This window comes from Procambarus clarkii, chromosome 23 (genome assembly GCF_040958095.1).
Source record: "Procambarus clarkii isolate CNS0578487 chromosome 23, FALCON_Pclarkii_2.0, whole genome shotgun sequence".
In the NCBI taxonomy this organism is placed as follows: Eukaryota; Metazoa; Arthropoda; class Malacostraca; order Decapoda; family Cambaridae; genus Procambarus; species Procambarus clarkii.
In genome coordinates, this window is record NC_091172.1 from 6,214,378 (window position 1) to 6,227,463 (window position 13,086).

At 45.4% G+C, this 13,086-nt stretch overlaps 1 protein-coding gene across 2 annotated transcripts in view; it reads left to right on the forward strand.

Annotated features, from left to right (window-relative positions):
• cactin (cactin, spliceosome C complex subunit) overlaps nt 1-13,086 on the forward strand; it is a 175,659-nt gene that overhangs the window by 135,959 nt on the left and 26,614 nt on the right. For both annotated transcript variants that reach the window (XM_045751642.2, XM_045751643.2), the window contains exon 7: nt 1,321-1,591. In XM_045751642.2, coding sequence (XP_045607598.2) covers nt 1,321-1,591 — 271 coding nt within the window. The remainder of the gene's footprint in view (nt 1-1,320; nt 1,592-13,086) is intronic.

A 13,086-nucleotide genomic window follows, 5' to 3' on the forward strand; every position in this document is an offset into this window, starting at 1 on the left:
CTGTTCCTCTTGTGTGTCCCGGTCTAACATAACATACATTAGCCCTATAAGCTCCAGGGAGCCTCCGGGGCTCACCCAGAAAATGGCGTTTCATTACATTCAACGCTTGTTTTTTGAATTATTCGTCTAAAATCAATTTTCTGAAAATATTTTGATGAAAGTCACACGACACTGAAGCCAATAAGTTGGAGATTTGTTTGACATTTTTAAGTAAATTTAAGTTGGAGATTTGTTTGACATTTTTAAGTAAATTTTACATAATTCAAATATTTTTCTAATTATACCCCCCTTCAATGTCACACATCATATGACGTTTTGTGCAGTTTATGGGTTAACCATGCAGCGGTCTGTTTTGTCTTGCTGACATTCTGGGTGTCTTCCCTGATGGTGGCAAACATGAATTACTTTAAAACTAGTGTCATGTCAAAGAAAAGCTGCACCTTTGTAAAGGAGGGCCAGGTTCTGGCTTGTGGTTCCCGGTAGGCCAATAGAACTCTGCGACTGATGGCACATAGTAGTATGGAACTGAATTGGTGATAATAGCTTCACCGAGCCTCTGGGGCTCGCCCAGAAAATGGCACTTCATTACATTCATGCTGGCTTTTTGTTGGCTTTCACCTCCAGCTGTAGGGTTGAGGAGCTGCAGGGTCTTCTCTGGTTTTGGGGGTTCTATTCTTTTGGCCCTATTGGGTAGTTTGTTCACTTGTAGCCCTCTCCTTTTCTGGCGATGAATGAGTTGGGTTCTTTGGTGATTGATGCTTTGTAGGTTTGGCTGGAGGTGAATAATTTGTAGTGTCCATTTGTGGAGTCTATTTCTATCATGGTTGGAAATATTGTTATCAGCACTAGTATTAATAACAGTTAACTCAGTGTGGCTCTTCAGGTATGTGTCATTTTCTGGGCAAGGCCCTCCCTGTTGTTTCTTGCATTAGGGTCCACCTAAATCATTGCACATAGACCAAGTTCATGTCAACCTGTGGCCCATGGTGACAAATGGCTTTCAGCTGACCTCCCCTTCAGATGGGGAAGGGAGATAAAGTTCAATCCAATACCAATGTGACTACTCACTATAAAGCAAAAACACAGAAAGTATCACAGGCAACGCTATCTTCAAGAGATAATTGGAATCACTAGGGCAGCCAATTTTATTCCGCTACTTACTACTATGTCGATGAGTGCCTGGTATGTCTGTACTGTCTTGGGTGGACCCTGGCTCCAGTATCAACTGAGAGGCCACTCAAAATGGAGCATTTCATAATGCAGTATTTGATGCATTACCTTTTCTTTGATCATTAATTAAGCAAGTTATGTATCTTACAGCTCACCAAGCTCGAGCCAGGCTTCGTGAGCGACACAGAGACAACCTCAGGAAGAAGCTGGAAATGCTGAAAGCAGAACAAGGAGTAAAGGAGGAGGAAGAAGGACAACAAGATACTGGTATAAAAGAACCAACAGAAATAAAAGTAGAATCCAGTGATGAGACTTCTCAAGAACCCAAGATTTGTAAAGATGATAATGAGGAGGAAAAAGAGGAGGAGGAGGAAGAGGATAATGAGACTGCCAAAGATAAAAGTGGCAGTGACAAAGAAGGGTAAGTACAGACAGAATATTCAGTACATGTATCCCGTAGTATCTTGCACCCTGTCACATATTTATGAATATTCATACATATTTAACAGGAGTTAACCCTCAAACTGCACATATCATATATAAATGATATCAGTGACAAAACCGAAACCGCGCACATCATTTATATATGATTTCGTGTCTAGCGCTATAATTTAAACGCCCCGCCTGAGATAGGGGCAGCTATAGTACAGCTACGACCGATAGTTGCCAGATGCCACCTTGGAAAAAAATCCAGGCCAACATTCTTGGGTGTTACAGCGTCAGTATTGAGCAAGCCACCAAGGCTGGCGCATGCAGCACGAGCTCACAGCACCGCTGTTCAGCTTGTGACCACAGCATCGCCTACAAATACCATAATATAAATGATACTGCTATTATTTAGCAGTGATAGTATTACTGAAGCCCCCTGACTGTGATAAAACTGACCAGGATTCTGATAATAGCAGGATTGTGGTGATATTTAGCGCTGTGCTCCATGGAGGGAGGAGTAAGGCTGTGGGAGGGAGGGTTGTGGCGTCGTTTTCTGACTGTGTGTGGCCACCATTCATTGACTGCACTCACCATACCAGCTTAGTGGTTCGATATGGTGAACACTTATATATAACGTGTGTATAGTGTGAGATAACAGCGAGAGGAGTAGGTTGGGAGCCGCCATTTTGGTGAGGGAGGAGCGTCGTCTGCACAACTTGGCATGGTGTTTACTGATGGCCTCTATGGTCTTTGGGCACCATACCAGCTTATTTGTTCAGGTATAGTGAATAAAACAGGTAGATACTTATATATAATGTGTGTATATAGCGTAATAACACCACAAACAATATTGTTGGATGACAAATATTAGTGCGGCCGGGTCGGTTAGATCGGGCGGCCGCCGATCAGCTGACTGTGTGAGTAGCTACGTCTTATGGCCTTTACTCACCATACAAGCTTAGATGTACAGTTATGGTGAACAAAACATGTAAATACGTATATATAACGTCTGTGTATAGTGAATAAATACAAAAGAGTATTGTGGGAGGTGAATGAGGGTGAGTGAGGTGGTGTTGAGGGAGGGAGTGGCAGTGAGTGGCTCGCTGGTGTTTGGTGATCACTCCTCGTTGCTTTTTGACTCACAAGACCAACTTAGTAGTTCGTTATGGTGTACAAAACATGCAAATACTTATATATAACCTGTGTATATAGTGTAACAACAGCAAAACTATTTGTTTATTGTTTTATGAGCATAATAATTGAATCACTAATATGCACACCATAATTTTGAGTACAGTACAGCGATGGTTCACACATTTTATAATATAAATATACCACAATTCACTGTATGGAATAATATTACTGCAAAAAAAAACTAAGAAAAAATCAATCAGAGACATTGAAATAATTAGGTAATAATATATTTGTGGCAACTGCCGTCTGACAGCTCGGGCGGAGTAGACCTCGTCTGGCGAAGGCTCTGCCAACGCCCCTTTTTTGCCACACTTCCCTACCCTATTGCGGCTAAAATATGCCACCTACAATTTTTTTGTTATTTTTTCCGTGATCAGGGAACAAAAATGAACACTTCTATAAGACAAAAGAATTTTTGGGAATTTTTTTTTTTTGTTGCGCCTGTGGGTGTGAATTCCATTTGGGCCCCTAGTGGTTTGAGGGTTAAGGGTCTACATGCAATTGTTGTATAATTTAGAACCCTTGAGGTTATAATTACCAAGTGGTAGTAAAGAAAAGGAGAATATAACGATACATCCACATCTCCAAAATACAGAGCATATTATTCCAGACAAAATTCAGATCTGTATTACATCTACCTTCCTGGAAATTTATCCTTTTCAGAGGCGAGTCCCGTTGGCTCCCTGGAGCTATAGGATTGATATTAGCTATATTGGTCTGACGCCTCAGTCATATGGAGTTGTCATGCCTACCAGGAACCACAAGCCAGAACCAGGTTCCCTCAGAGAGGCGAAGGGAGCAATGTCCTATGAAAGCTCCACTCTCTGAGAGTATATTCATATCTGTCATCGACTGGGGTCGGGCACCCAGAAAGATAGGCACTCCAAAACAGACTCCTACTGGTAGAAAATTGCAACCAGAGACCGAAACAAAGGCTAAAAATTCCCCATAAGAAAAACAAGGAAACAAGCAAATCGTTGGCCAGGAGTTATAGGTGCTTGGGTTGCATGTGCTTAGGGTTTTCTTCCCTGGGTGCCCTCTAAGTACTTCCTTTGGGTTTCAGGGTTCTCTTCCCTGGTGCTTTCACCCTTGGGGTCAGCTTGGGTCTTAGTACTTTTATTTGGCCCTTGGTAAGGAGTGTTTGTTGCTGGTTGGGGCATACGGTACTGCACAGCTCGCATAACAATGGTGGCCGTGCCTCTCTTTGGCCTCCTGTTGTGATGGAGCACTTTCTGGGCTCTTTTCTTTCTATTTAGTTTTTCCTGCCTGGTGGAGGGCTGCCTGGCTTCCCATTAGGTACACTTAGGTTCCGTTTGGTGATCCTTCCCTCGGCCCCCGAGGTTGCTCCCTTCTCAGGAGCCAATTTGCCCTGTACAGTATATAGATGGGGGTTCAACCGGCTTTGGTAGCACCAGTGCCTGGGCTTCTCGTAGGGACTCATGCCCCTGTGGGCCCTTGAAACCCCCATCGGGGCTTGGGTGCCTCTAACTATGTCTTCTGAGTCCCATCTCACCTTGTGCATGTTTAATGGTTGCTCGTTGCCCTTATTTCATGGTGATGATCATTGGGTCAATGATCGTTGGGTCATCGTTGTTGGTCAATGATCGTTGGCTTCCCCTTCCCCCTCCCCGGGAGGGGGGAAGGGGGAGCCCCAGACCTCCATGCCGGCTATCCACCCTTCAATTCTAAGGCTGATGCTAGAGGCAGAGGTCATGTGCTCTGGCTCCAGTGATATTAGCACAGTGCACTGTGCTTAGAGTGTGGTGGCTGATATCCAGGGGTGTGAGAGCCAGGAGTTATTCTACAGTACTTGGGCTGCATGTGCCTAGGGTTACCTTCCCTAGGTGCCCTGTAAGTACTACCCTTGGGGCTTGGGGCCACCTTCCACAAGTTTCTTGGGTCCTGCCTCTGCTGGGCTGTTGAACTGCTCTTTTTTTTTTGGCCACCCTTTGGGTGCTTGGGTGTTTTGTCTCCTTTGTTTACCTTAGGGTAAGGGGCAGTTTGCACTAGTATGGGGCACAGAGTGCGGCGCAGCTTGTTTTCACCATTCATAGCAGCCGGCTCTGTTCCTTTGGGTACGTTGTTCTCTTGCAGGGTTTTCTTTTTCTTTTTGCCTTGTGGGGGGAGCCTGCCTTGCTTGCCCCTTGGTGACTTACCTAATACGGTTTTCTTCTGGTGGTGCCCCCTGCTAGGTCCCCGTGACTCTACACGTCCCCGAGGTTCAGCTTTAGAAAGTTGCTTGGTAGTTTTGGGTGCCAGATAGCAGTACCCTGCCTGGAATTCCCTGAGCATGAGTTCCGTCTCAGGACCCTGGGAAACCCCATGGGGGCGCATGGGTCCGATGGATGTGACCCCGGCCCCCCTCGCTTCGTGCGAGTTCGAGGGTTGCTCGGTCCCCTTGTCTCAGGGTGACTCTCACTGTTTTTGTCTCCATCACGCTGCCTGTTGGGTTGGTGACAGTTTTGACCCAGAGTCCTGCAAGTTCTGTTGCTTGCTGGTGACTCTGTTTACCCAGTCTAATGATGATCTTCTACGGGTACAGGCGCCGCAGGCGTTGCATGTGCGCTTTAGGTTGTTGCATAGTGCTTGGTTGGTTGCTCACCTGGATGCCCTGAGGCTGCCCCGTTTTGCTTATAGGGACCCGGACTTGGGGGTGGGGGTCGCTTCGACCTTGGTTCATTCGCTCCCCTCCCCCCATCCTTTCCCTGTTGTGTTTCGTTCTGGTCCCTTTCCCCTGCTTCCAGCCCCATTAAGTCTGAGGGTTTCAGAGTTGGGGCAGGGTTTCGAGGGTCTTGTGACTCGGGCGGTCTTGGGAGATGCCCCTTCCGGTGTGACGACAGAGGCATTCAAGTTCGATTTCCCAGCTGAAGCCTCTGGGTATGACCAGTGGGCCCCCTTCCGTCTGGCTTACATGGCTGCTCTGGACTTTTCTTTAGAGGCCGTCTTTACGCTTTTTCTTTCTTTTTTTTTTAGAGGCTTTCTTTATGCTGTCTCAGGCTCTGGGGGATGACTCTGCCCCGGGTCCAGCGGAGGAGGATCCTGGGGCGAGGGAGGGGCTGACTTGGGGCCTTGGGCCCCACTTGTCCCTGCCTGGATTTTTCTGCCCTCTGAGCGGAGCTTATTGTTACAAGGAGTGTGGTTCTTTACCCCCCCCCCCCCCATCTGCGTACGAGATGGATTTCGTGTCTGCTCCTCCCCGGGTTCGGTTACGTGTTTCCCGGGTGCGTCAGTTCCGTCTCTCCGGAGGTTCTTGGCTTCCCGCATCCAACTGTCTGCGGTGCAGGCGGCCCTTGAGGCTTACCTCCTGCGTGACCTAAATTAAGCCTCGGTGATGGATCCGTCATCTTTAGGTCTGGGATTTCGTTCCCTTTCTGGGTCCGTTACGAGGTTCCGGAGTTGTCCTGGCTGGCGGACTGTCCTGTGTTTGCCTTGGAAGCTTGGCATTCCTTCTGTCGTTCCCGCACACTTGAGTGGCGCGAGGCGTCAACTGTGGTTCAGGTTCTCCTGGGAGGCGGCGACCTTGAGCACCTTGATGAGTGCTTGTTTGCCCCAGCCCTTCCCCGAGATGTTGGTGTCGTGCAGCTCCATGTGCAGGTTTCGGCTATGTAGATTGCTGAGAACTTGCATGCCTGGGGCCTTTTGGCTTCGGCCTTGCATTTTTTCCTCCTGGAGCTGTCTTCGGACTGGTTTCGGGAGGATGTGATAACGCTTGGGGCCGTTCCTGGGTTCGATGCCTTGGGCTCGGCGGCTCACTCGGCGGCAGCCTTGTTGAAGCTCTTTGCGCAGATCTTGTGGGATGCGGTTTCACTGTTTTATGCTTCCCAGCTCGCGTGTCGGCAGGCAGTGCTTGCCTCCTCTCTGGAATTGGCCTGGGCCCTCGCTCTTAGGATGTCTTTGCCTTTTTGTCCTCTGCTTTTTGAGGATTCTGCCATGGCGCAGTATATTCAGGCTGCTTCGGCGACTTGTTGTCCTATGTCTGACTTGTTGGTTCTTTGGGGGTCCCGTGGGGGGCCTTCCCGCAAGGGTCGTGCCAAGGCTCGGGGTTCCTCTCGTCGAGGTAAGTTACGAGTGCCAGTTTCGGGTGTGGCACCGCCTTTGGACCCGCCTTCGTCTGGTCGGCGCGGTGTTCGCTCTGTGCGTGGTTCTGGGTCTCATAAGGGGTGCCTCCCCTTTCGCGGTTTGCCCCATTGACAGGGCGATGGGGGGGGAGGCTTGTGCTGTTCGCTTATTCCTGGTCCCATGATTTGTGGGCATTTTGGGTCGTTTCCTTCGGCCTGCGGTGGCGTTTAGTGGCCCCCCTCCACCTTCAGGGGGTTCGGGGCTGGCAGGCAGGCTTCTTCCCCTGCATTCTGTCGGGTTGTCTTGGAGTGGGTTCACTTGGGTATGGTCGAAATGACAACGTCCCTCAGATTGGTTTCCCATTATACTGCCGTTATGTAGATGACATATTCGTAATAGTAAAAGACTCAAGATGAACTAATTGACCTAAAAAGACACCTAGAGAGAGAGTCAGTACTCCGATTTACACATGAAAATAGTGAAAATAACAGTCTGCCATTCTTGGATGTACTAATAACAAAAACAGGAACCTCTTTAAGCACCAACGTATATACCAAGCCCACCAACATAGGATTATGCCTGAACGGTAGAAGTGAGTGCCCCCAAAGATACAAAGCCAGTGTTCTCAATGCTTATATTCGTCGAGCGCTTACCCACTGCTCTGAATGGAGCAACGTGAGTAGAGAGTTTGAAAGAGTAACTCAGGTATTGGTGAACAACGGATATAGCAACACGGAAATAAACGCTGCTATAAGAAGACACTTGGACCGTTGGTATAATTCAGAACCTAGAACAGAAACCACAACACCCCCAATAAAATTATATTACAAATCAACCATGCACAGTGAACATATAAAAGAGGAAAGAATAATGAAAGAAATAATCCGTAAAGGAGTAAAAAGCACTACTCCTAACCAAAACATAAACCTGATAATATTCTACAAAACCAAGAAGACTTCCGAACTCCTTATCAAAAACAGCCCGAAGCCGACGGAGAACCCTCTACAGCAGTCAAGCGTTGTATACATGTACACTTGCCCCCACGAAGGATGTAACCTTCAATGTAAGTACATAGGTATGACGTCGACCAAGCTGACGAGGCGTTTGACATGCCATCTTCAATCTGGTGCCCCTAGGAATCACATGAGACAAGCCCATGACATTACTCTAACAAGAGAAATGTTGAACAAGAATACTTGCATAATAGACAAAACCCAAGATTCAAGAAGATTACAAATTCTTGAGGCAATTCACATAAGAATAGAGCGACCTACCATGAACACCCAAATCACGGAACTATTTACTCTACCCACCATGAGAGTAAGGACAAGACAAGAACATATCGATGCCAACACAGAAGACAATGTCCAACATAACAGGCCAATTACACTGGATTAATCTTTGTGTTTAGATAGGAGATGCCTCGTATGGGCCAATAAGCCTTCTGCAGCCCCTATGTTTATCCCTTATGTATCCCCCCATGTTTTCACCTTCATTGTATTATCACCTGACCTAATGCGGGTATAAAATCAACTAGTATTGTAAGATCTGTTCACTTGAGAATGAACCATGGAGGTTCGAAACGTCGTGCAAATTATACAAATAAGTGTAATACACTCTATAGTAAATCACTTCTTTTCTTCACCTTAAAAGTACGAAAATGAGTTTTGGAGAACTCCTATTTCAATTAAGCCCTGATGCTAAGAAAATAGTTAGAGGGATAGAAGCCCTAAACCAGAAAATAATAAATACAGAATATGCGGTCATATTCAATGAAACATGTTTGAAAGAAAACCTGCTGCCAGTATACACCAATATATATATATATATATATATATATATATATATATATATATATATATATATATATATATATATATATATATATATATATATATATATGTCGTACCTAGTAGCCAGAATGCACTTCTCAGCCTACTATACATGGCCAGATTTGCCTAATAAGCCAAGTTTTCCTGAATTAATATATTTTCTCTATTTTTTTTCTTATGAAATGATAAAGCTATCCATTTCATTATGTATGAGGTCAATTTTTTTTATTGGAGTTAAAATTAACGTAGATATATGACCGAACCTAACCAACCCTACCTAACCTAACCTAACCTATCTTTATAGGTTAGGTTAGGTTAGGTAGCCAAAAAAGTTAGGTTAGGTTAGGTAGTCAAAAAATAATTAATTCATGAAAACTAGGCTTATTAGGCAAATCGGGCCTTGCATAGTAGGCTGAGAAATGCGTTCTGGCTACTAGGTACGACATATATATATATATATATATAACTGAAAACTCACACCTCAGAAGTGACTCGAACCCATACTGCCAGGAGCAACCAACTGGTATGTACAGGGACGCCTTAATCCGCTTGACCATCACGACCGGACTAAAGGAAGTGATAGCCAAAGCTATTTGAACCACTTCCCCGCCGGCACTCGGATGGTAATTTTGGGCATAGCATTTTATCAAATCACCTCATTCTTTGGGGCACACGTGAGGAACACAAATGCAAACAAGCCTGAATGGTCCCCAGGACTATATACAACTGAAAACTCACACCCCAGAAGTGACTCGAACCCATACTGCCAGGAGCAACCAACTGGTATGTACAGGGATGCCTTAATCCGCTTGACCATCACGACCGGACAAAAGGAAGTGATAGCCAAAGCTATTTGAACCACTTCCCCGCCGGCACTCGGATGGTAATCTTGGGCATAGCATTTTATCAAATCACCTCATTCTTTGGGGCACACGTGAGGAACACAAATGCAAACAAGCCTGAATGGTCCCCAGGACTATATACAACTGAAAACTCACACCCCAGAAGTGACTCGAACCCATACTGCCAGGAGCAATGGTCAAGCGGATTAAGGCGTCCCTGTACATACCAGTTGGTTGCTCCTGGCAGTATGGGTTCGAGTCACTTCTGGGGTGTGAGTTTTCAGTTGTATATAGTCCTGGGGACCATTCAGGCTTGTTTGCATATATATATATATATATATATATATATATATATATATATATATATATATATATATATATATATATATATATATTATATATATATATATATTATATACACACACACACACACACACACACACACACACACACACACACACACACACACACACACACACACACACACACACAAATTGTGAGAGGGCAAGAGACCAAAAGACACAAAAATGGAATCAGTATAGGAAGAGGCCAAACCCCCAAACATACCAGCGATACAAAGATGCGAGAAACAACTATACAGCAGTAAGGAGAGAGGCAGAAAGAAATTTTGAAAAAGGGATAGCAGATAAATGTAAAACAGAACCGGGCCTATTCTACAAATTCATAAACAACAAATTGCAGGTAAAGGATAATATCCAGAGGTTGAAAATGGGAAACAGATTCACGGAAAATGAAAAGGAAATGTGTGAAACATTAAATGAAAAGTTCCAAAGTGTGTTTGTACAAAATGAAATCTTCAGAGAACCAGACACAATAAGAATTCCAGAGAACAACATAGAGCGGATAGAGGTGTCTAGATATGAAGTGGAAAATATGCTAAAGGAGCTCAGGAAGAACAAAGCAGCTGGCCCAGATGGCGTTTCACCATGGGTTCTGAGAGAATGTGCATCTGAGCTCAGCATTCCACTTCACCTGATCTTTCAGGCATCCCTGTGTACAGGAATCGTAGCAGACGTGTGGAAACAGGCTAACATAGTTCCAATCTACAAAAGTGGCAGCAGGGAAGACCCCCTCAATTATAGACCTGTATCATTGACAAGTGTAATAGTGAAAGTATTGGAAAAGCTAATCAAAACTAAATGGGTAGAACACCTGGAGAGAAATTATATAATATCAGACAGACAGTATGGTTTTCGATCTGGAAGATCCTGTGTATCGAATTTACTCAGTTTCTATGATCGAGCCACAGAGATATTACAGGAAAGAGATGGTTGGGTTGACTGCATCTATCTGGACCTAAAAAAGGCTTTCGACAGAGTTCCACATAAGAGGTTGTTCTGGAAACTGGAAAATATTGGAGGGGTGACAGGTAAGCTTCTATCATGGATGAAAAATTTTCTGACTGATAGAAAAATGAGGGCAGTAATCAGAGGCAATGTATCGGAATGGAGAAATGTCACAAGTGGAGTACCACAGGGTTCAGTTCTTGCACCAGTGATGTTTATTGTGTACATAAATGATCTACCAGTTGGTATACAGAATTATATGAACATATTTGCTGATGATGCTAAGATAATAGGAAGGATAAGAAATTTAGATGATTGTCATGCCCTTCAAGAAGACCTGGACAAAATAAATATATGGAGCACCACCTGGCAAATGGAATTTAATGTTAATAAATGTCATGTGATGGAATGTGGAACAGGAGAACATAGACCCCATACAACCTATATATTATGTGAGAAATCTTTAAAGAATTCTAATAAAGAAAGAGATCTAGGGGTGGTTCTAGATAGAAAACTATCACCTGAGGACCACATAAAGAATATTGTGCAAGGAGCCTATGCGATGCTTTCTAACTTCAGAATTGCATTTAAATACATGAATGGCGATATACTAAAGAAATTGTTCATGACTTTTGTTAGGCCAAAGCTAGAATATGCAGTTGTTGTGTGGTGCCCATATCTTAAGAAGCACATCAACAAACTGGAAAAGGTGCAAAGACATGCTACGAAGTGGCTCCCAGAACTGAAGGGCAAGAGCTACGAGGAGAGGTTGGAAGCATTAAACATGCCAAAACTAGAAGACAGAAGAAAAAGAGGTGATATGATCACTACATACAAAATAGTAACAGGAATTGATAAAATCGACAGGGAAGATTTCCTGAGACCTGGCACTTCAAGAACAAGAGGTCATAGATTTAAACTAGCTAAATACAGATGCCGAAGAAATATAAGAAAATTCACCTTCGCAAATAGAGTGGTAGACGGTTGGAACAAGTTAAGTGAGAAGGTGGTGGAGGCCAAGACCGTCAGTAGTTTCAAAGCGTTATATGACAAAGAGTGCTGGGAAGACGGGACACCACGAGCGTAGCTCTCATCCTGTAACTACACTTAGGTAATTACACTTAGGTAATTACACACACACACACACACACACACACAAATATATATATATATATATACCCATATATATATATCCCCATTTTCTTTAGGAATGGGCTCTGTCCCTTCGCTCTTGATGTGGCACTGGAGGGGCAGCTTGCTCTGTTGGCTCTTGCTTGGTCCCATAGTTCATGGGCGTTTCTGGGGGGGGGGGGAGCCCCTACGGCTCCCCAGAGCTATCCATGGCTGATATGGATACCCTAACTATTTTGCATCAGTCGATGTGGGTAGAGTTCTTGGCCTACCGGGGACCACGAGCCAGAACCTGGCCCCCACAGAGAGGCACAGGGAGCAATGGCCCATAGAATTGCACATGTGATTTGGAGCATTCTATATCTGCCATCGACCGGGACAGGCACCCAGAAAGGTAAGCGCCACAAAACAAACCCCTATTCTGGTTAACAACAAAAACAGACAAATGAGAGGACAGAACTCCCCAAGAAAAACGAACTAACAAGCATGACGTCACACGAGCCGCGCCGCATGTCTGGGCAGCTCCCCCCTCGCTGGGAGGGGGAAGGGGGAGCCCCAGACCCCCGCGCTGGCGATCCCCGCCCCAGTTCCTTGGCTGATGGGATAGTGCATGGTCGTGTGGTTCCAGCTCCGGTCTTGTCTCAGTGCTGTGACTTGTTTGCAGTGCTGCTCTTACGGTGGTCATGTGAGTTTCAAGTAGTATTCTCAGGTACTTGGGCTGCATGTGCTTAGGGTCACCTTCCCTGAGTGCCCTGTAAGTACCGCCCATGGGGCTTGGGGTTGCCTTCCACAAGTCACCTTGGGTCTACCTCTGTTGGCTTTTTGCTGCTTGGCGTTTGACTGCCCCGAGTGTTTGGGGATTTTCCTCCCTTGTTTGCCTTGGGGTAAGTGGTAGTTATAGCACTGGTGGGGCGCAGGGTACTGCGTAGCTAGTTTTCACCTATAACAGCGGCCGGCTCTGTTCCCTCTGGGTACGTTGTCCACTTGTGTGGTTTTTCTTTTATATTTGTTTTTGCCTGGTAGGGGGGTCTGCCTTGTGTTTCCTCCCCCCTTCCTTTATATTAGGGTCGTTTGTGTGGTGGCACCCCCTGCTTTGCCCTCATGGGTGGACACGTCCCGTGG